General features: G+C 44.5%; 3 protein-coding genes across 4 annotated transcripts in view; all 3 read left to right on the forward strand.

Annotated features, from left to right (window-relative positions):
• LOC129819903 (ankyrin repeat and IBR domain-containing protein 1-like) overlaps window positions 1-8,992 on the forward strand; it is a 28,276-nt gene extending 19,284 nt beyond the window's left edge. For both annotated transcript variants that reach the window (XM_055876592.1, XM_055876593.1), the window contains 10 exons: window positions 1,354-1,442; window positions 1,614-1,744; window positions 2,435-2,569; window positions 2,874-2,960; window positions 3,097-3,163; window positions 3,933-4,078; window positions 4,284-4,462; window positions 4,613-4,664; window positions 4,989-5,112; window positions 5,194-8,992. In XM_055876592.1, coding sequence (XP_055732567.1) covers window positions 1,354-1,442; window positions 1,614-1,744; window positions 2,435-2,569; window positions 2,874-2,960; window positions 3,097-3,163; window positions 3,933-4,078; window positions 4,284-4,462; window positions 4,613-4,664; window positions 4,989-5,112; window positions 5,194-7,343 — 3,160 coding nt within the window. In that variant the 3' untranslated portion in view covers window positions 7,344-8,992. The remainder of the gene's footprint in view (window positions 1-1,353; window positions 1,443-1,613; window positions 1,745-2,434; window positions 2,570-2,873; window positions 2,961-3,096; window positions 3,164-3,932; window positions 4,079-4,283; window positions 4,463-4,612; window positions 4,665-4,988; window positions 5,113-5,193) is intronic.
• A 5,637-nt stretch (window positions 8,993-14,629) lies between these two features.
• Window positions 14,630-17,894, forward strand: LOC129819906 (small nuclear ribonucleoprotein Sm D1-like). Its single transcript, XM_055876597.1, has 4 exons — window positions 14,630-14,772; window positions 15,442-15,518; window positions 16,547-16,738; window positions 17,672-17,894. The coding sequence occupies exons 1-4, from the start codon at window positions 14,642-14,644 to the stop codon at window positions 17,746-17,748; spliced, it is 477 nt and encodes a 158-aa protein (XP_055732572.1). The 5' UTR covers window positions 14,630-14,641; the 3' UTR covers window positions 17,749-17,894.
• Window positions 17,895-17,988: 94 nt separating this feature from the next.
• Window positions 17,989-23,818, forward strand: ggcta (gamma-glutamylcyclotransferase a). Its single transcript, XM_055876595.1, has 4 exons — window positions 17,989-20,464; window positions 20,865-21,010; window positions 21,140-21,272; window positions 21,406-23,818. Exons 1-4 carry the CDS (start codon window positions 20,306-20,308, stop codon window positions 21,529-21,531), a joined length of 564 nt encoding a protein of 187 aa, XP_055732570.1. The 5' UTR covers window positions 17,989-20,305; the 3' UTR covers window positions 21,532-23,818.
• Window positions 23,819-23,822: the final 4 nt, after the last annotated feature.

Here is a 23,822-nt window from a genome sequence, read left to right on the forward strand (position 1 = left end):
TGGTGGCAGCATCATGCTGTGGGGTTGTTTTTCAGGGGCAGAGACTGAGAGACTAGTCAGGATCGAGGGAAAGATGAACGGAGCGAAGTACAGAGAGATCGTTGATGAAAACCTGCTCCAGAGCGCTTAGGACCTCAGACTCGGGGCGAAGGTTCACCTTCCAGCAGGACAACAACCCTAAGAACACAGCCAAGAAGGCAATGTAGGAGTGGCTTCGGGACAAGTCTCTGAATGTCCTTGCGTGGCCCAGCCAGAGCCCGGACTTGAACCCGATCTAACATCGCTGGAGAGACCTGAAAATAGCTGTGCAGCGACGCTCCCCATCCAACCTGACAGCTTGAGAGGATCTGCAGAGAAGAATGGAGAAACTCCACAAGTACAGGTGTGCCAAGAAGACTCGAGGCTGTGATCGCTGCCAAAGGTGCTTTAACAAAGTACTGAGTAAAGGGTCTGAATACTTATGTAAATGTGATGTTTCTGGGGTAAAAATAAAATAAAATTCTAACCTTTCTAGAAATCTGTTTTTGATTTGTCATTATGGGGTATTGTGTAGATTGATGAGGATAAAAAATGTTTGTTTTTTTAGAATAACATAACAAAATGTGGAAAAAGTGAAGGGGTCAGAATACTTTCCGAATGCACTGTACATTTATATTCTTCTCCCTCTCTTACTCTCTCTTCCTCCATCTGTCTCTCCCTCTCTTCCTCTTTCGCTCTTCTTCCATCTGTCTCTCTCCTCTCTCTTCCCTCTGTCTTCCAACTGTCTCTCTCCTCTCTCTCCCCTCTGTCTTCCATCTGTCTCTCTCTCCCCTCTGTCTTCCATCTGTCTCTCTCTCCTCTCTCTCTCCTCTGTCTTCCATCTGTCTCTCTCTCCTCTCTCTCCCCTCTGTCTCTCTCTCCTCTCTCTCCCCTCTGTCTTCCATCTGTCTCTCTCTCCTCTCTCTCCCCTCTGTCTTCCATCTGTCTCTCTCTCCCCTCTGTCTTCCATCTGTCTCTCTCTCCTCTCTCTCCCCTCTGTCTTCCATCTGTCTCTCTCTCCTCTCTCTCCCCTCTCTTCCATCTGTCTCTCTCTCCCTCTTTTCCTCTCTCTTCCTCCATCTGTCTCTGTCTCCTCTCCATCTGTCTCTCTCTCCCTCTTTTCCTCTCTCTTCCTCCATCTGTCTCTCTCTCCTCTCTGTCTTCCATCTGTCTCTCGCTCCCTCTTTTCCTCCATCTGTCTCTCTCCTCTCTCTCTCTATCCCCCTCTTCTTCTCTCTCTCTTCCTCTGTCTCTCCTCTCTTTCTTTCTCTCTCTCTCTCTCTCCCCATATTCTCTCTCCTCTCTCTCCTCTCCTCTATCTGTCTCTCTCTCCAGGGAGTGTCTAGGTGAGGCCCATGAGCCATGCGACTGTCAGACATGGAGGATGTGGCTGCAGAAAGTCTCAGAGATGAAGCCAGAGGAGTGTGAGCACACACACACACATACACACACACACACACACACACACACACAGAATGTTATGATAAATGCATGATTGTATATGCTGATCTTGGTATGTGTGTGTGTGTGCGCTTGATCTTGGTATGTGTGTGTGTGTGTGTGTGCATGTTTGTGATGTTTGTATGTGTATCCAGTGGCAGGTGTATCGGAGTCGTATGAGGATGCAGCTAACTGTCTGTGGTTGTTAACCAACTCTAAACCCTGTGCCAACTGCAAGTCTCCCATACAGAAGAATGAGGGCTGCAACCACATGCAGTGTGCCAAGGTACATACACACACACACCTCTCTCACACACACACACACACAGACAGGGAGGAGAGATATCAGAAATAAGATGCTTTGAGAGCGACATTGTGTGTGCGTGCATTTTAATGGCATTGAGGAAGATATTGAAACAGTGGGACATCATATATATATTTTTTAATTATTATTTTACCCCCTTTTTCTCGTCAATTTCGTGGTATCCAATTAGTAGTAGTTACTGTCTTGTCTCATCGCTGCCACTCCCGTACGGACTCGAGAGAGAGAGAGGCGAAGGTCGAGAGCCATGCGTCCTCCTAAACACAACCCAACCAAGCCACACTGCTTCTTGACACAACGCACATCCAACCCGGAAGCCAGCCGCACCAATGTGTCGGAGGAAACACCACCTAGCGACCTGGTCAGCATACACTGCGCCCGGCCCGCCATAGGAGTCGCTAGTGCGCGATGAGACAAGGATATCCCTGCCGGCCAAACCCTCCCTGACCAGGACGACGCTGGGCCAGTTCTGCGCCGCCCCATGGGCCTCCCGGTCGTGGCCGGCTGCGACAGAGCCTGGGCTTGAACTCAGAATCTCTGGTGGCACAGCTAGCACTGCGATGCAGTGCACCACCCGGGACGCGGGACACCATATTAAAGCAATAAGACAGGGTTATTTCCGTGTATGTACAACACCTGTTTCTCTGTCTGCAGTGTAAATATGACTTCTGCTGGATCTGTCTGGAAGAGTGGAAGAAACACAGCTCTTCAACTGGAGGATACTACCGCTGTACACGCTATGAAGTTATCACACAGCTAGAGGAGCAGTCCAAAGAGATGACTGGAGAGGTACACACACACACACACACACACACACACACACACACACACACACACACACACACACAGAGATACACACACATACTTTTTCTATCCTCGTTGTGACCTAAAATAGATTTCCATTAAAAATCCTATTTTCCCTGACGCCTAACCCTAATTCTAACCCTAAACCAACCCCTAAGCTTAAAATGGGGACATCTGCGGATTTCAGGTCGCCACGAGGATAGAAGAACAAGACCATACCACACACACTAGCACTGCACACACTCTGACATTTTACGTTAAGTATTTGACAGGAGTGTGTGTTTTTCAGGCGGAAAAGAAGCACAAGAGTTTTCAGGAGTTGGACCGCTTCATGCACTACTACAGCCGCTATAAGAACCATGAACACAGCTATAAGGTAACACACACACAGCATGATATTGTATTTATGATATCTACCAATGTTGTTTTCTAAAATGTGATGTCTCTCCCTATCCCTCTCGCTCTCTCTCTTTCTCTACCCCCCTGTATCTTCTCTCTTTCTCTTTCTCTAGTTAGAACAGAGACTATTGAAAACAGCCAAAGAGAAGATGGAACAGCTGAGTAGAGCCTTCATTGGATGTGAGTCTCTGACCTACCTGACTCTACTTTCTACCTCAGAGGCTGTCCCTGCCTCTCCTCTTGTATAACGATGGAGGGAGAGGACGGTGTGTCCTGCGTATGGTGTGTGTGTGTGTGTGTGTATTTGTGTGTTTCTAACAGCAGTGTGTGTGTGTGTGTGTGTGTGTGTGTGTGTGTGTGTGTGTGTGTGTGTGTGTGTGTGTGTGTGTGTGTGTGTGTGTGTGTGTGTGTGTGTGTGTGTGGGTGTGTGTGTGTGTGTTTCTAACAGCAGTGTGTGTGTATTTGTGTGTTTCTAACAGCAGTGTGTGTGTATTTGTGTGTTTCTAACAGCAGTGTGTGTGTATTTGTGTGTTTCTAACAGCAGTGTGTGTGTGTGTGTGTGTGTGTGTGTGTGTGTGTGTGTGTGTGTGTGTGTGTGTGTGTGTGTGTGTGTGTGTGTGTGTGTGTGTGTGCGTGCGTGTGTGTATTTGTGTGTTTCTAACAGCAGTGTGTGTGTATTTGTGTGTTTCTAACAGCACTGTGTGTGTATTTGTGTGTTTCTAACAGCAGTGTGTGTGCATTTGTGTGTTTCTAACAGCAGTGTGTGTGTATTTGTGTGTTTCTAACAGCAGTGTGTGTGTATTTGTGTGTTTCTAACAGCTGTGTGTGTGTGTGTGTGTGTGTGTGTGTGTGTGTGTGTGTGTGTGTGTGCGTGTGCGTGTGCGTGTGTGTGTGTGTGTGTGTATTTGCGTTTTTCTGTTTCTAACAGCAGTGTGTTTCTCTCCTCTAGGTGAGGGCTCCCCCCCAGACACCAGGTTTATAGAGGACGGTGTGTGTGAGTTGTTGAAGACACGTCGTGTGTTGAAGTGTTCCTACCCCTACGGATTCTTCCTCCAGCCTCACAGCACACAGAAGGAGATATTTGAACTCATGCAGGTGTGTGTGTGTGTGTGTGTGTGTGTGTGTGTGTGTGTGTGTGTGTGTGTGTGTGTGTGTGTGTGTGTGTGTGTGTGTGTGTGTGTGTGTGTGTGTGTGTGTGTGTGTGTGTGTGTGTGTGTGTGTGTGTGTGAGAGAGATGAATTCCTCACCCTCCACTCTCTCCCTATTTCTCTACCCTTCTACTCATCCCTCTGTTCCCCAGACTGATCTGGAGATGGCGGTGGAGGACTTGGCTCAGAAGGTGAACCGTCCCTACCTGCGTACGCCGTGTCATAAGATCGTCAGCGCTGCCTGTCTGGTACAGCAGAAGAGAGAGGAGTTCCTGGCCTCGGTGGCTAGAGGGGTGGCCCCTAACGACTCACCTGAAGTACCTAGGAGGAGGTGAGGGAGGGGGAAAGTGAGGGAGGGAGGGAGACCGACAGAGAGAGAGAGATCTTTTTCCCAACAGGCAGTAGACAGAACAGGGTTGGCTATTACTTCAAATGTTTATAAATCCTTTCTTTACAAAGCTCTACATTGAATGTGTTTCAGTTTCCCTGCTGGATCATGGGACTGGGAGTACCTGGGATTCACCTCTCCTGAGGTAACTACACATAACACCATTGTCAAGCTTTTATACCGTTCCTCTATAAGAATTTGAGCAACAGGTCCATATTTGTAGCCACATCCTCCATCTTAGCACAAACATCCATTTTACCACGCGGCAGGTAGCCTAGTGGTTAGAGTGTTGGACTAGTAACCGGAAGGTTGCAAGGTCGAATCCCTGAGCTGAAAAGGTAAAAATCTGTCGTTCTGAACAAGGCAGTTAACCCACTGTTCCTAAGCAATCATTGAAAAAAGGAATTTGTTCTTAGCTGACTTGCCTAGTTAAAATAAATAACTGACCTGTATAATGTACTACCTGTAGGAGTATGCAGATTTCCAGTACCGGCGGAGACACCGGCCGCGTCGTAGAGGAGACATGCCGAGTTTACACAGTCTGAGGAGCAACAGCAGTACTCCTGAACCCAACCAGAACCCTGAGAATACAGGTACAAACACACACACACACACAGTCATTTATCAGTAGGGCCTGTGTTTCTTTGACGTTGTGTTATTGTTACGTGTGACAGAGGTCCTCCAGGAGAGAGTTGAGGGGCGGAGACAGCCTCTGAGGTCACTGGATGAAGATGACCCCAACATTCTACTGGCCATCCAACTGTCACTACAGGACTCACGGAGGGAGAGAGGGATGGGAGGAGGACTGGAGAGAGGCTCTGGTGTGATTGAGGGCCCAGGGCTTGGGTCTGGACAGGGTCTGGATATAGGGCCAGTAATGGGTCCAGGGGTGCGGGGCCTCAGTGAGACTCAGGACCCCTCCAGAGTGGGTGGTTCTCTGGGGGCCAGTGGCTCCTCTAACCTCCCTAGACCAGACCCTAACCAGTCATTAAATGCTGAGCTGTTAGAGCTAGGAGAAAGTCTGATGAGACTGGGACAAATAACTACTCCATATACCCTAGACAACACTAATATCCCTACGCCATATAGCTTAGACCACACCTACGACCACTACAACCCTTCCTCCAGCTACAGTCAGAGTCAGGACCTTAGCTACACATCTTATACAACTGACCACAACTATGCTGTTCTGGAACCTGACCACAGCACACCTTATACACACGGCTACGGTCACACCTGTGATCATAACCAGGACCACACCACTATCAACATTCCCTTCACTCCAGAACACGACCATAATTGTGGTCAAAACCAAAACCGTGGCCATCCCACTATCAATGCCTTCTACAGTTCTGTTCACTGCCAACCCAGCCTCTACACTAAAACATCTCCTCCTCACACAGACCTTACAGCATCTTCTAGCCCTAAACACACAAGCCTTTACCCCTCAGACCCAGAGCCATATGCTATGTTCAGCCATAACCCTGAACCAGTCCAAACCATCTCTTGCACCCAGGACACACATCCTGACCAGAACCACCACCATTGCTGCCACTCCAGCCACTACACCCCTAACCCAGAACATTACACCCCTAACCCAGACCCTTACACCCCTAACCCAGACCCTTACACCCCTAACCCAGACCATTACACCCCTAACCCAGACCCTTACACCCCTAACCCAGACCCTTACACCCCTAACCCAGACCCTTACATCCCTAACCCAGACCCTTACACCCCTAACCCAGACCATTACACCCCTAACCCAGACCCTTACACCCCTAACCCAGACCATTACACCCCTAACCCAGACCCTTACACCCCTAACCCAGACCCTTACAAACCTAACCCAGACCATTACACCCCTAACCTGGACCCTTACACCCCTAACCCAGAACCTTACACCCCTAACCCAGACCATTACACCCCTAACCCAGACCCTTACACCCCTAACCCAGACCCTTACACCCCTAACCCAGACCCTTACACCCCTAACCCAGACCATTACACCCCTAACCTGGACCCTTACACCCCTAACCCAGACTACACCTTGAATCCTGACCCATACCGCACTTCCTCAGACCCCCACGGCCTAGACCCTAATCACCCTACCTCAGACCCCCATGGCCTAGACCCTAATCACCCTACCTCAGACCCCCACGGCCTCCTGCTCCCCTCCCCAGACCCAGAACTCCTCCTCTCCCCAGTGGTCCCTCCAGGAGGTCCCTTCACCCCCAGTGACCCGGGCTGCCTGGAGCGCCTGGACCCCTCAGCTGAAGCCCTGCTCCTGGACAACATCATGGCCTGGATCCAACACACACACCCCCAGGACAGCCCCCAGAACATCGACCTCATTCCATCAGCTAGCTCCGAGACTGGCTCACCCCCGGAGAAATACTCACCTCCGGACACAGAGACAGACTCACCCACTGTTTCACCCCAAGACGGTGGGGACCCAAAGAGTGATTCCCCTCCTGACGCCCAGGCCAGTTTCAGCGGGGAGGCCCTAGCCGAGCTACGGCAGGCCCAGGAGGGAGAGGCGGGTAGGGGACAGGCTGGCTCCCCCGGCCCTGTAGACAGCCTGGAGGTTAAAAGACCCAGCACTCTGGATCTGGAGTTTTGTGAGGGTGAGGAGTGTGTGGAGTGTCTAGTCACAGGGTTTGTGTCGGACCTGTCACAGGACGCAATGGACACACACATACACTCACACACACATTGTGGAGATAACAACCTCACTCCTACCAAGACAGACTCAAGCCCCACCCCCTGGGTAGTGGAGGACCAATCACACGCGGAGTGGGAAGAGCAAGTTCACCTGGTGTGACAACAGACAGACATATGACAGAGAGCAGGAGGAAGAGAGGAGGAGAGTGGGAGCGAGATAATGATAAGCAGCAGTGACAGAGATGAGGGAGAGAAAAGCTGAGAGAAAAAAGAGGAAGAGAGAGGGATTAATAGCATTATCAGAGAAAGAGCTTAGGAAAGATTTCGGAATGAAAAGCACTTAGAGGAAAGAACAGGAGAAAAGTCTGACGTTAAACATGGGGTGTCCACTTGATTTAGCTTGCTGGGCACCGAAAGCTAAATAGTTATTTTGACCCAGGTCTGGTCAGGTCATGTGACCCAGGTCTGATGAGGTCATGTGACCCAGGTCTGGTCAGGTCATGTGACCCAGGTCTGATCAGGTCATGTGACCCAGGTCTGATGAGGTCATGCAGTGACCAGAGTTGATCAGAGCAGATGAGATGTGTTTAAATACAATCAAATATGAGTAACTTTAGTGATTTTATCGTCCATATCCATTCCACTACTGATGGACTGACTGTATGTGGTCGCCAAAGCCTAAGACCAGGGCGAGTTGTTTTACTGTTTAGTCACCTTTATTTATCCAGATCAAATTCCATGACAGAGAGAGAGAGGGACCGTGACATGGCTATTCTTTTGAAACAGTCCACGGCTGAGTTGATCAGTGTGCCTCATTTTTATTGAGAATCCCCTTTTTTCATATGGAACCTCAAGCAACGTGCACGAATAGTATGACTATTATTACTACTATAGGGTTGTTCTGTTTTCACATGGTTTCCTTTCCTCTTGAGATAAGATGTGTTTTTGGAAGCAGCTGTGGTCTGTTGCCATATGTATCAAGCGTCTCAGAGTAGTGGTGCTGATCTAGGACCAGGTCCTCCCTGTCTATTTAATCTTATTCATTATGATCTGAAATGCTCAATTGATCCTAGAGCAGCACTCCTACTGTCCCAGGTCTTTGACTAGGTATAGGACAGGAGGCTGTTATTTTTCTTGTGTTGGTGTTATAGAGATGGTTAGCACTGTTAGGATGATTATAATATAGTCAACTTTATAGAGATGAATCTGAAGTCTACAAGAGTTTATAATATAATTTCTAAAATCATATTTATCTTATTTAATTGTAATAAGCTGCTTAATAAAGTAGTCATTGGATATAGAATAACATTTAGAAACACAACCATGGTTTAACTTAACTGTTGGGTGTAGTGTGCAACCATCTGGAGTAGTGCACTAGTTTATAGTAGGGTGCGATGTGACGTGCGCTGATCATACAAAACATGAAATGGAACACTGAAGTCTGGATTTGGAGTGTATTTTTTTGTACAACACCACTGTTTTAAGTTAAGATAATTGTTTATTTAGTCAAATTTTATTCACACTAAGGTTTTTATTAGATTTTTTTTTTTGTATTTTGTTTTTGTATTTTCTTGGTACTTAATTGAGAGTTTCAAGGCCAGTGGCTGTGTCATAGTTTGTAACCCAGGCATCTGATTTTTATATTACTGTACCCTGGCAACCATAAACCTTGTTGTTATTTGCACTTTCATAGGTGATACTTGATACATTCCCAGTCCATATGAAAGACAGTGACGTTCGATGTGTGGCCAAGGAGTGAAAGTATTAGTAAAACGTTTACTCTCAATAAAAAAAAGATTTAAAAAAACACATTTCTTTCAATTTACTTTTCTTTCAATGATATTGACTACATATTTTGTCACTATAGAATTCTTGCATCATGATACAGTAAAAAGGCTTTCAACAAGGGAGTTGGACAACCTCATTAAACAACATTATCGATAAAGAAAGGTGCACCAACACAATTGCTCATTAACAATGGAATGCTAGTACTTCTGTCAAAGGGTCTCACTATACATCAACTGAATCTTTCCTGTCACGCATTTCTGTGATTTTCTAACAATCTCTAGATGTTCCAAAGATTTGTATAACTTGTTTTATCTGTGGTTGTTTGAGGAATGAATCGAGGAATCTGGGAGAAAGAGATTGCGCTTGTTTGAAATGGAAAAGTGTTGCGGTAGCTTTTTATAAAGAAGAACATCAAGACGAAGCAGCAGCTTTACAAGTGGGATGCACTGTTGAGCGTTACATCCCGAGGGGTTCGTGCTGATTGTACAGAGATTGTGACAGCCGGTTAAATGGCGTCCCTTGAGAAGGCAAGAACAAGATGTATGTCAGGAAAAGTGTAGTATTATCATAAGGAGATGTATACTTGGAATACGGAGGAAGAATGGAGGGAAAAAGAGAGGCAGAGGATGACTAAGAGAGAGGGGGGAAGAGGGTGAGTTTGAGTTGGTTAAAAATGGCTGGAAAAGGGTAGATGGTTTGATAAAGAAGAATGGTAGAAAGTGTAAGCAGAGTAAGTTGAAGACAGGAGGAGAAATTGAAGTGAATGAGGGCGACGTATCGGAGGTGGTAGGTGAAGTTCTCGAAGCCAGGGGCTTGCACCGAGGGTCCGGATAAAGATGAGTCTGATAGTAGGAGTGGAAAAAGTGGACCCTTGCCTTTTGGCTGATCCATTTGTGGTTTCAGGGTGGGTGAAAACACAGTTGGGTGTTGTGGAATCGGTGAGGGTAACCAGAAGTGGTTTTGTGATAATTGTTTGTGTTTCTGCTGGTCAGAGACAGCAGGCGCTCCGTGTTAAACGAATGGGGGCAAGAGATGTGAATTGTTTTGCTCTCAAGAAAAGGGCGCCATTGAAAGGAGTGATTACTGGGGTAGTGGTAAATGAGAAAGTTGACCAACTGAAGGGAAATAAGTGCACTCAGGCTATCCAGAAGGCCAAGCAAGGTTAGTTACTTTAAAGAGCTGTTCTCTCTCTGTGGGTTTACCCCAAGGAGTTCTGGAAAACGGTTAAAGACCTGGAGAATAAACCCACTCACAGCTGCCCATGTCCCTTAATGTTAATGATGTGGTTTTTACTGACAAGGAGCACATGACTGAGCTCTTTAATCAACACTTCATTAGGTCAGGATTCCTATTTGACTCAGCCATGCCTCCTTGCCCCGATGCTCCTCCCTCTTTTTCCTCTGCCCCGCTACATAGTTTCTCCCTGCAGGCGGTCACTGAGTTCAAGGTGCTAAAGGAGCTCCTTAAACTTGACCTCAAATAACCTTCTGGGTCAGATGGTTTAGACTCTTCTTTAAGGTTGCAGCCCCTATCATCACCAAGCCTATCTCTGACCTTTTTAACCGGTCTCTCCTCTCTGGGGAGGTTCTCATTACTTGAAAGGCAGCCATGGTGCATACTTTATTTAAAGGGGGAGATCAAGCTGATCCTAACTGTTATAGGCCAATTTCTATTTTGCCCTGTTTATCAAAAGTGTTGGAAAAACTTGTCAATAATTAACTGACTGGCTTTCTTGACGTCTATAGTATTCTCTCTGGTATGCAGTCTGGTTTCCTCTCAGGTTATGGATGTGTCACTGCAACCTTAAAGGTCCTAAATGATGTCACCATTGCCCTTGATTCTAAGAAACATTGTGCTGCTATTTCTATTGACGTGGCCAAAGCTTTTGATATGGTAGACCATTCCATTCTTGTGGGCCGGCTAAGGAGTATTGGTGTCTCTGAGAGGTCTTTGGCCTGGTTTGCTAACTACCTCTCTCAAAGAGTGCAGTGTATAAAGTCAGAACATCTGCTGTTTCAGACACTACCTGTCACCAAGGGAGTACCCCAAGGCTCGATCCTAGGCCTCACGCTCTTCTCAATTTACATCAACAACATAGCTCAGGCAGTAGGAAGCTCTCTCATCCACTTATATGCAGATGATACAGTCTTACACTCAGCTGGCCCCTCCTGGGATTTTGTGTTAAACGCTCTACAACAAAGCTTTCTTACTGTCCAACAAGCTTCCTCTGCCCTTAACCTTGTTCTGAACACCTCCAAAACAAAGGTCATGTGGTTTGGTAAAAATAATGTACCTCTCCCCACAGGTGTGATTACTGCCTCTGGGAGTTTAGAGCTTGAGGTAGTCACCTCATACCAGTACTTGGCTAGACGGTACACTGTCCTTCGCTTAGCACATATCAAAGCTGCAGGCTAAAGTTAAATCTAGACTTGGTTTGCTCTATCGTAATCGCTCCTCTTTCACCCCCAGCTGCCAAACTAACCCTGATTCAGATGACCATCCTACCCATGCTAGATTACGGAGACATAATTTATAGATAAGCAGGTAAGGGTGCTCTCGAGTGGCTAGATGTTCTTTACCATTTGGCCATCAGATTTGCCAACGGTGCTCCTTATAGGACACATCACAGCACTCTATACTCCTCTGTAACCTAGTCATCTCTGTATACCCGTCGCAAAACCCACTGGTTGATACTTATTGATAAAACTCTCTTAGGCCTCACTTCCCCCTATCTGAGATATCTACTGCAGCCCTCATCCTCCACATTCAACATCTGCTCTGGCAGTCACATTCTGTTAAAGGTCCCCAAAGCACACACATCCCTGGGTCGCTCGTCTTTTCAGTTCGCTGCAGCTAGCGACTGGAACGAGCTGCAAAAAACACTCTAACTGGACAGTTTTATCTATTCAGTCAAAGACTCAATCATGGACACGTACTGACAGTTGTGGCTGCTTTGCGTGATGTATTGTTGTCTTTACCTTCTTGCCCTTTGTGTTGTTGTCTGTGCCCAATAATGTTTGTACCATGGTTTTTGCTGCTACCATGTTGTGCTGCTGCCATGTTGTGATGCTACCATGTTGTGTTGTCATATGTTGCTGCCATGCTATTTTGTTGACTTTAGGTCTCTATTTATGTATTGTTGTGGTGTCTCTCTTGTCGTAATGTGCGTTTTGTCCTATATTTTAATTTTTAATCCCAGCCCCTATCCCCGCAGACGGCATTTTGCCTTTTGGTAGGCCATCGTTGTAAATAATAATTTGTTCTTAACTGACTAGCCTAGTTAAATAAAGGTTAAAATATACAGTGGGGAGAACAAGTATTTGATACACTGCCGACTTAGCAGGTTTTCCTACTTACAAAGCATGTAGAGGTCTGTCATTTTTATCATAGGTACACTTCAACTGTGAGAGACGGAATCTAAAACAAAAATCCAGAAAATCACATTGTATGATTTTTAAGTAATTAATTTGCATTTTATTGCATGACATAAGTATTTGATCACCTACCAACCAGTAAGAATTCCGGCTCTCACAGACCTGTTAGTTTTTCTTTAAGAAGCCCTCCTGTTCTCCACTCATTACCTGTATTAACTGCACCTGTTTGAACTCGTTACCTGTATAAAAGACACCTGTCCACACACTCAATCAAACAGACTCCAACCTCTCCACAATGGCCAAGACCGGAGAGCTGTGTAAGGACATCAGGGATAAAATTGTAGACCTGCACAAGGCTGGGATGGGCTACAGGACAATAGGCAAGCAGCTTGGTGAGAAGGCAACAACTGTTGGCGAAATTATTAGAAAATGGAAGAAGTTCAAGATGACGGTCAATCACCCTCGGTCTGGGGCTCCATGCAAGATCTCACCTTGTGGGGCATCAATGCTCATGAGGAAGGTGAGGGAACAGCCCAGAACTACATGGCAGGACCTGGTCAATGACCTGAAGAGAGCTGGGACCACAGTCTCAAAGAAAACCATTAGTAACACACTACGCTGTCATGGATTAAAATCCTGCAGCGCACGCAAGGTCCCCCTGCTCAAGCCAGCGCATGTCCAGGCCCGTCTGAAGTTTGCCAATGACCATCTGGATGATCCAGAGGAGGAATGGGAGAAGGTCATGTGGTCTGATGAGACAAAACTAGAACTTTTAGGTCTAAACTCCACTCGCCATGTTTGGAGGAAGAAGAAGGATAAGTACAACCCCAAGAACACCATCCCAACCGTGAAGCATGGAGGTGGAAACATCATTCTTTGGGAATGCTTTTCTGCAAAGGGGACAGGACGACTGCACCGTATTGAGGGGAGGATGGATGGGGCCATGTATCGCGAGATCTTGGCCAACAACCTCCTTCCCTCAGTAAGAGCATTGAAGATGGGTCGTGGCTGGGTCTTCCAGCATGACAACGACCCAAAACACACAGCTAGGGCAACTAAGGAGTGGCTCCGTAAGAAGCATCTCAAGGTCCTGGAGTGGCCTAGCCAGTCTCCAGACCTGAACCCAATAGAACATCTTTGGAGGGAGCTGAAAGTCCGTATTGCCCAGCGACAGCCCCGAAACCTGAAGGATCTGGAGAAGGTCTGTATGGAGGAGTGGGCCAAAATCCCTGCTGCAGTGTGTGCAAACCTGGTCAAGAACTACAGGAAACGTATGATCTCTGTAATTGCAAACAAAGGTTTCTGTACCAAATATTAAGTTCTGCTTTTCTGATGTATCAAATACTTATGTCATGCAATAAAATGCAAATTAATTACTTAAAAATCATACAATGTGATTTTCTGGATTTTTGTTTTAGATTCCGTCTCTCACAGTTGAAGTGTACCTATGATAAAAATTACAGACCTCTACATGCTTTGTAAGTAGGAAAACCTGCTAAATCGGCAGTGTATCAAATACTTGTTCTCCCCACTGTATATATATATATACAACAGTGGGAGATTCTTCTCTTGCCCGAAAAAGTGATGTTAGGATATATAAGTTATCCTGTATCAACTTTTGTGCCAAATACATTATGTTGTTACGGGTGTCAAGCTTATGGGCATGTGGCATCAGTGTGTAGGAGGGAGGTTCCTAGGTGTGCACAAGGGCATGAGACAAAGGAATGTGTAGTATTGGGGAAAGTAGTGGTATGTGTTAATTGTAGGGGTGCCCATGGGGCTGGGAATCAGAAATGTCCCATGTGAGAGAAACAGGTTGAGGTTTCCAGGGTTAGAGTAGAGCAGAAGTTGTCATATGCTGAGGCAGTGAAGAAAGTAGAGGATTTTAAGGGGGGGGGGGGGTTGGTTGTCAACTGTACTGCACTGGTGGAATGTAAGTCACGGAAAATAGAGGTTGTGGTGGCAGCTGCAGAGAGGTATTTGGTTGTGCGAGAATTGATGTCAGAATAGTTACAGGGTGTGTTAAGTGGTGGTGTCCCATCCTTTCAGGCTGTTGGTCTAAAGTAGGACTAAATAGATTTAAATAGTGGATTATGGTATTTAGTTATTATTATTTATTCTTTGTGAGTTTAGTGTTAGATGGTAGGGTATTTATTTTTCAAGCAACGTATGAGGGAGTTATACTCTAGTCTAGTACGTGGCGGTAATGCAACATTTATTGGATGCCAACCGCCGTTAAACCTCATCAAAGAAGAAGCTGTTTTCTTTCTGCATTTCCTGGTTCTGTAGCGTTTTTATGACGCCGGTGTTGCTGCGACGAAACGTATTTTATACACAGCGGCCTGTGCGCTCAGTTATACGCTGTAATTTTTTGTCTTTGGTGGAGATTTTGTCTCTGCAATCCATCACCAACATGAAACTCGTACGGTAAGAATATTCAACAAAATCATCTTTAGTCTTATGCTTAGATGAAAGGTGAAAAGTACTGGTTTTGTGTCGCTGGATGGTTTTAGATTTGGAGTGCGAGCTGTTCGCCAAATTCTGAGGCGGGAAGCAGCTAACTGAAATGAACGAATGAATGAATGAGCGACGTGCAGAAGCTACTAGATATCTAAGTTATTATTTCCTTTCTATAACGTTAATGAATGGACCTCTAGCCGCGGAATACACGATACACATCGATTATTTACGTATCTGCAGCTGAGAACTAACTAGTTACTTTGTATGCACCACTGTTATTTGCTAGCCACTGATATGCTAACTTGCTTTTAGTTAATAAACCACTGCAGTGTGCAGGCAGGGCCCTGACAGATTACCCACAACAACCAAAGGTTCAAAAACAATGTGTTCTTGTATGAGTTCAGCTTCCATGACAAGTCATCCGGTTTGTGATTGTAATTTTAGTTTGCTTTGGACATTGTAGTCAGCAAACTGGGTAGTTCTTACTAGTTACCGCCCCATTGTCTAAGGAAGGTTGTCTGTCGATATTGTTTATAGGGCCTTGAAGACTAGCAAGCTAGTATGTATTCACAGACTTGATAAACTGCACTAATTATAACATTGCCTCTAATACCCATTACTTTTCTCCTCCTGTAGCTTTTTGATGAAACTCAGCCACGAGACTGTGACCATTGAGCTGAAGAATGGAACCCAGGTCCATGGAACTATCACAGGTATAGACCCTGCCCCCTCTGTCTGGCTGAGTAGGATTATTGAGATGCCTCAAAATATAAACAAACTCTAGTATAGGGTGTTGTAGCAGGTACAATCTAAACCTGGGACCTTCAACCTTTTCTAGCATGTTACGAGCTACTCAATTTTTTCCCTAGCCATTAAATTGGCACATTCTTCTCTTCCCCAGGTCCCTTTTTAAGCATGTTTTTGAATTTAACTAGGCAAGTCGGTGAAGAACAAATTCTTAATTACAATGATTGCCTACCCGGATGTCGCTGGGCCAATTGTGAGCCATCCTATGGGACTCCCGATCATGGCCAGTTGTGATACAGCCTGGGATTGAACCTGGGTTTGTAGTGATGCCTCTAGCGATGCCCAGTATGATCCCCAGTGTGAAAGAGAAAGTAGTACACTGTTTTCTGGTAAAATTATGGTTAATAAACAACTCTAAGGGGGCCCTATAAAATCTGATTCCCTGATTTTTCCTGGTTTTAATTTGTTTTTCACTCATAATTACAATTGTTTGTAGAGAAACAATTTAATTGGATGTTCTGAGTTGTGTCAATACTTAAATCACATGAGAAGACCTTTATTTATTTTTGGTCTGGAAGAAAACTAAGACATTTAGATTGTGTAATTCCCCTTTAATTGCGCATCTGGCCCTTCTTTTCTTTTTCTTTTTTGCACATCTAGCAAGTGAGGAATGTGCCATCTAGTGATGTTTCTGCTGCTGCTCATTTCATGGCAAAGTTTGCAAATAATAAATACAAATGATATACTTACTCATGATATACTTCTGCTAGGTAAGCCTAATTTGCAGTTAACATTTAATTGAGAAGGTTTTGGGGGAAATATTTCTGTCAACCCACAAGACTGGTATCACACCACACAGATGGGCAATATTGCTGGAAATTAATTGGCAGATATTGTTAGGTTTGGTTTTTTAAGCCAATAGTGGCTAACCAGGGGTGGGATAATGTCAATGTTGCATTGATTATTAACAATGGTCATTAACTGTGTGTCCCAGGTGTGGATGTGAGTATGAACACTCACCTGAAGGCGGTAAAGATGACTCTGAAGAACCGTGAGCCCACCCAGCTGGAGAGCCTCAGTATCCGTGGGAACAACATCAGATACTTCATCCTGCCGGACAGCCTGCCGCTGGACACTCTGCTGGTCGACATAGAACCCAAGGTCAAGAGCAAGAAGAGAGAGGCTGGTGAGTACACAGGGATGGGGGGGGTGAGATCAATTTGATGGACATAGAGAGATGGTGGGGAGGGAGCTGGACATAGAACCCAAGGTCAAGTCCCAAGAATAGAGTAGCTGGTGTGTACACTAGGAAAGTAGGAGAGGGTGGTGGCTTGTCGGCATATCAGTAGGATATCAGAGGTTCTTCTCCAATCCTCTCCTCTTCCCTTTGATGTTTTGAGGAGGCAATGGGAGAGGGCGCCAGCAATACTTTTGAGATTCAACCTAAGTCTGCCTAGATCAGTGTTCACTCCTGATCCTGGAGAACAACAGGGTGTGTAGGCTTTTGTGCCAGCCCAGAAACAACACAGTAGAGTTGGCTTGCCAAAGCCTTTTTGATGAATTCAGTGAGGTGTTCTATTGCTTGGCTGGAACTTAAACACACTACAGCTGTTTAGGACCATGAGCAAAGACCAGCAGTCTGTTGAACTACTTGTTTTGTAAAGTTGTGACTAGGTTGAGAGTAATTGTGTACTAGAATGTGGGGTGACGTAATGTGGCCGACCTTCCTTCTGGAGTGCTACTGGGTATTTGGGTGTTTTGAGCCTGCCACAGCAGCCATACTGAAAGTTGGAGGTTGTGAACTGTTTCGTAGCCACACTGGTTAGAGGTTTCATAAATCCACAGTAGTTCTGTCTGAGTTAAGGTTGGGTGAGTTGCATAGCATTTATAATGCCTAGCTTCTGATGACTGAGGTCTCGCCTTTCAAGATTTGCTTCATCAGACCCAAATTAAAACTAGCAAATCAGCCTAATTAATATTAGGCAAACACTCTTCCGTAAGAAACGACTCCCAACAATGAGCTTGACAAAAAAGACCTAAGGACAAGAATGGGAGAGTCAAAGTATTTGTGGTGCATAACTAATCTCTAATCATCTCCTCTCCCTTAATCTCTCTCCAGTGGCTGGGCGTGGAAGAGGCAGAGGAAGGGGGCGTGGCAGGGGGAGGGGCCGAGGCAGGGGAGGGCCCAGGAGATGATCTCCATTACTACGCGGCTGTCAGTCATGTCCTATTGTTTGTACAGCAACGTTTTTGTTTTGTCATTTTTCTGAGGAAACTTTTGTGAATCCCGAGCCCGACTTGTTTGTTATTTTGTATATTAAAGATATTCCACATGAACAGAAGTGTTTTGAGTAGGTTATTATCATACCTATCTTGGTTGATGGGCAATTGTGCATGTTGTGTAGTTGGTCCAGTTGTTAGCAGTGATGGGTCGTTTGTAAACTAACGGCTCTCTTTTTGAACGGATGTCTTTGTTGAACATATGAAAGAGCCGTTCATTTGACTCCCTGATTTACATACTGTTACGACTGCTTTTTGATCTCCAGATAACGATTATATGTAGATAAGTACTAACATTCTATGAAGATGGTAATTTCTCACTGCAGGAACAGTCGATGGTAAGGAGAGAGCCTTATTCTGGTCCACATTCATTTTTGCAGTGGGATATTTATATATATTTTTTAATACGCCATCTAATTAAGGTTAGTGTTTGAACGCCTATCACGATCTGGCAGACAACTTTAGGCTTTACATGAGATATTAGATATATTTTTTGGGGGGGGGATTTTGGCACTACTGAATGAAGAGCTGGTTCAGAGCCAAATTAACAGTTATTGTTGCTGACTGGAGCCACATGATCCAGCTCACTGAACTCTGAATGCTCATTGCTAGGTAACTACCTAACTGAACAAATCAAATTGTATTAGTCACATATGCCAAATACAACGGGTGTAGACCTTACAGTGAAATGCTTACTTAAGCCCTTAACCAACAATGCTGTTTTAAGAAAATACCTTTCAAAATAAAAAGTAAGAAATGACAATAGCGGGGCTATATATGGAGTACCGCTGTTGAGGTAATAGGTAGAGTTAATAAAGTGACTATGCATAGATAACATTGTAGGGGGGGTAATGCAAATAGTCGGAAGTCATTTGATTAGATGTTCAGGAGTCTTATGGCTTGGGGGTAGAAGCTGTTTAGAAGCCTCTTGGACCTAAACTTGGTGCTCTGGTACCGCTTGCCGTGCGGTAGCAGAGAGAACAGTCTATGACTAGGATGGCTGGAGTCTGACAATTTTTAGGGCCTTCCTCTGACACTGCCTGGTATAGAGTTCCTGGATGGTAGAAGGCTTGGACCCAGTGATGTACTGGGCCGTACGCACTACACTATAGGACCTTGTGGTCGGAGGCTGAGCAGTTGCCATACCAGGTAGTGATGAAGAAACCAGTCGGGATGCTCTCTGGTGCAGGTGTATAACCTTTTGAGGATCTGGGGACCCATGCCAAGTCTTTTCAGTCTCCTGAGGGGGAAATGTGTGGTCGTGCCCTCTTCACGACTGTCTTTGTGTGCTTGGATCATGTTAGCTTATTGGTGAGGTGGACGTCAAGGAACTTGACGCTCTCAACCTGCTCCACTACAGCCCCGGGCGTGCTCGGTCCTCCTTTTCCTGTAGTCCACAATCATCTCCTTTGTCTTGATCATGATGAGGTATTATGCATTTATTGGTTTTCTGATTATTTTTTTACCCTATAAATAAATGTTTTAGCTACATTACATGTACAGTTGGTTGTTTGTTCATCATTACCAAATAACCACCAATGGTAACCCAGCAGTAGTACCACAGGTGAATAATGCCCCAGCATGGTAAAATGTCAAATCAATTAAAGAATTATGATGGACAATAATATGCAAAATGAACAATGCGATTTGGAAGACAAGATGTATTAGGACTATAAAACAATTTTGTTGTACCCTCAAACACAATTTTTTTATAAAAAATGGAACTATAAAAACTGGACTTAAAAAAACAAAAATCAGTAGGCCTACAAAAACTTCCATGGAAACTTAAATCTGTAAACCATGTTATATAAAAATGAACCCATGTATTGACGTGAAAACTGAATTGTATTTATATGAACTAGGCTAATATGATTGTAAAATGTGAAAATTATTTTAAACAAAAAAGCTGTAAAATGTCAGAGGATCACTTTGGGATTGAATTCAACACAGGCTGAGTTTTCGATAATGATACTACAGTGATAACATGATTATCTTTGTCACATGATGATCGACTGAATGCGGAACCGTACTGTTCGGGAAAAAATCACAGGTATATTTGGTGTAAGATAGGTGTAATATGAATGGTGTCTTGAGGCTTAGAAAGGGATGTCATATGATATGACTAGCGAAGTGATAATTAAAAAATATATGCATTTAAACTGGTTTGTTCAGTTTGATGGTCTTTTTCAGCACTTCTCAAAACCAACCGATTTAGACTCAGCTATTAAGTACGCAATATTTAAGAATGTCTTGATAGCGCACATGAACGCTCAAAAATCATACACTGTGTCTTTAACGGGTTGAGCCCCTTCCAGCCAATGAGATGAGCCGGACACACTACCCGGAAACAAGCCGACTGCATGAGTAATAATGGTGTGTAGCTAATATGTAAATTATTAAGTATATCGCTATTTATTTCACTTTTATTTTAACCGGTGATCATTTTATATAATTTAAAGGCTGACATTCTCGTATGATTGGTAACTTGGCTCATATCGCAAGGTTTTGCTTAGGAAACATGGCAGCAACAGCAGATCACTTCATGTATTTTGCTTTTGGAAGCAACTTGTTGAAGGAGAGACTTCAGCTGGCAAACCCCTCAGCTATATTTCATTGCACCGGCCGACTGAAGGTAATCAGGACCGCAGCGCCCCCAGTAGGCAAGCTACTTTTAGTTTGGATATTTCGGACTCTTCTGGTGTAACTAGTAGGAGATAACCAACAAGCAACATGGCGTTCTTTCATGGCGTTCAATAGCCCAACCGGCCGCAAGATGACGCTATAATTCTACGCCCTAGGGTTATCGTCCCGAGTAGTTCAGTTACATGGAGTACATTAATTCCCCCCAGTCTATATAAAGAATAGAATGACCTCGAATAGAAAATGAATACTATTGTCTTCACTCACACAGTGAAAAGGTGTTACAGAGTAGGCTATGTGACACATCCAAAAATGCATTGTCATAGTATTCTAACAGGGTCTCTCTTTCTCATCTCGCCCCCCACCCCCCCTCCCACCCTAAACCTCCCCAGGACTACACATTGAACTTTGGTCTGTGGGGGGAGCACATTGACAACCGTTGGCATGGAGGAGTAGCAACCATCGAGCAGAAAGAGGGGGGAGAGGTGTGGGGGGTGGTCTGGAGGATGAGCAACGACCACCTAGCCAGCCTGGACCAGTGAGTCACTCACACACACACACACACACACACACACACACACCAGTGAGTCTCATCTGATGGCAACATACATTCTATGGTCTTCATCCTGTACTTCATCTCATCTCTCCATGTTGTGTGTGTGTGTAGGCAGGAGGGGGTGGACATGGGTATGTACTTCCCCTTAGAGGTGACAGTAGAGACAGACGACGGGGCACTGCTCTGTAGAACGTACCAGATGAACCGCTTCCACGCCTGTCCCCCCTCGCCACAATACAAACAGGTAAACACACATTGGATGCACACACGCCTGTTTTCCCTCACCACAATGCAAACAGGTACACACACACACAAGCCTGCCCCCCTCCCCGCAGTACAAGCAAGTGAAAGGAAATAACGTGTGTGGGTGTGTGTAGGTGGTGTGTTTAGGAGCCCAGCAGAACGGTCTACCAGTGCAGTACATGAGGAGACTAGAGGAGGTTCAGACCAACAACTACAGTGGCCCTTCTATCCTGGACAAGATCTCACAGGTCATTAAGTAATTCAGATATTTTTTTCCACTAATTGGTCTTTTGATTTGGTGTTTTGACCAATCGGATCAGTTCTGAAAAGATCTGATGTGATTGGTCAAAAGACTAACTAGTGGAAAAAAATATCAGAATTGGGCTGCCTGTGTAAATGTAGCCAGAATCCATCTGAAATGACAACCTATTGGGCTCTGGTCAAAAGTAGTGCACTATATAGGGTGCCATTTCATACAAACACACAGACAGACACCATAAAGACTAATGCATGTGATGTGGCTTTGGAGAGATTTGATGACGAATGGTTCAATTGAAATGGAATGGGGCCTTTGAGAGAAATGGGAGATGTTTTAATGTATTTAATAGATGTATACTGAATGAAATCAGTTACTTCAGAAATCAATTGATTTAATGTAAATTGTTATTCTTTGTTTCTTAAGAAACGTCTCAAGGATCTCTGCTCCCTAAACTGTATCTGGTACAATTGTCTTTTCAACAAAACATAATTTTGTAGTCGTTAATGACGTTGAACATACAACTATGTATATACAGAATTACCACCATAGTGTCCCAGTACATATTCTGGAGTTGATTTGTGCTTTAGTTTTTACTTAATTCAACAAATACAAACTTGTGCAAAATATATATATAACAAAGATGTGTTTTAAATCAAATGTTAACATTTCTGCTGAATTTGCTGTATGCTACCTAGATTTTACACAACCACAGAAATAAAGCAATGAACCAACAGAAGATGTGATTTCATAATTGACATTAATGTGTGTAATTGTGACTCAAAATTAGCAGCATGTTTCAGTCACAGCACTTACAATTGTTTAAATTCCCTCACTTCGCAGCAGTACAGCTGATGATCAACAAACTCATTATTACATTGTCATACAGTAATATGAAATCAATGCCCCCCCCCCCATCCCAAATTCCACCCTACTCACTAAACTAGTGTAAATCTGAGAGGATTAGATCACTGGAGGTGATGGTCGCGCTACCCTGCTCAGACGTTGCATGCTTCAACCAATGGTTGTGTGCCACGTCATCGACTGTGCAGTCGGCCACCAGAACTCTGCTCTTTTAGCAGTCCACCAACACTCTCAGAAGACCCATAATTGGGTCCTGGCCCGTTCTCCACACTTGAAGTCTATGGTCTCTAAATGTGCGTTTAAGTGTATATTCAGATTATCCCGTTTAGTCTTTTAGCAAGTGAGTGAGGCAATCCAGTAGTGATGTGGGGAAAATGTATACAGTTACATATCGTGATATTTTAGATGATATTATCAATATTTGACTCCAAGCTTTGATTTGTAAAAATAAAAGATTTACAAATAAGAATAATTGCTAGTACTAGTCAGCTGTACCTGCACCAGAACTATTTTTCATCCTATAGCTTGTTCTCCATCATCTTTTTAAATACTGAGCCAACATGTTTTCAGCTCTTATTTCACTGAATGATCAAAACTCGTTTTCATGCTCTAACTTGTCTCTCTGCAGCAGACATATGGTGAGCAATATGTTTGGAACATCAAATCGCAATTAAAATCACAATACATATAGAATCGCAATACATATCGTATTGGCACCTACGTAGTTTATAAACCAACACTTGCACTCGACTCCCTCCCCCACCCCTCATCTAGCTCTGACTTTGGGAAAAATGTACTTATCAGTGGAGGCTGGTGGGAGGAGCTATAGGTGGATGGGCTCATTGTAATGGCTGGAATGGAATTAATGGAAATGAGTCAAACACATGGTTTCCATATTTTTTACTTGTTTGATACTGTTCCATAAATTCCATTCCAGCCATTACAATGAGCCCATCCTTCTATAGCTCCTCCCACCAGCCTCCACTGATAAGTACATTTTTCCCACCAGCCTCCACGGGTACTTACTATGCCTGTGATATGTGATTGTACCACCTAGCTATTTTAAGATGAATGCAGTAATTGTAAGTCACTCTGGATAAGACTGTCTGCTAAATCAGGGGTTCCCAAACTTTTTCACTCGGGGCCCCACTTCCAGCAGTGGGGAACATCCCGAGCCTCCCCTGCGCACACACACGCCACGTCTATTTCTATGGGCACATTCACTTTTGGTGATTCACACCCATCTTGTTGGTGGAGAAAATGTTGCAGGTTTAAAGCTTATTTCATGCAATTCTACACATTTTGTCATGGTGCAAATACAATTTTGCAGTTTTAAAGCTAATTTTATTGCAATTATATACATTTTGTCATGTCTAATGTGTATTCATGTGAGTGACAAAAACAAATAAATAAAAAATGTTAGCTGACATG

This window comes from Salvelinus fontinalis, chromosome 22, assembly GCF_029448725.1.
Source record: "Salvelinus fontinalis isolate EN_2023a chromosome 22, ASM2944872v1, whole genome shotgun sequence".
Lineage (NCBI taxonomy): Eukaryota > Metazoa > Chordata > Actinopteri > Salmoniformes > Salmonidae > Salvelinus > Salvelinus fontinalis.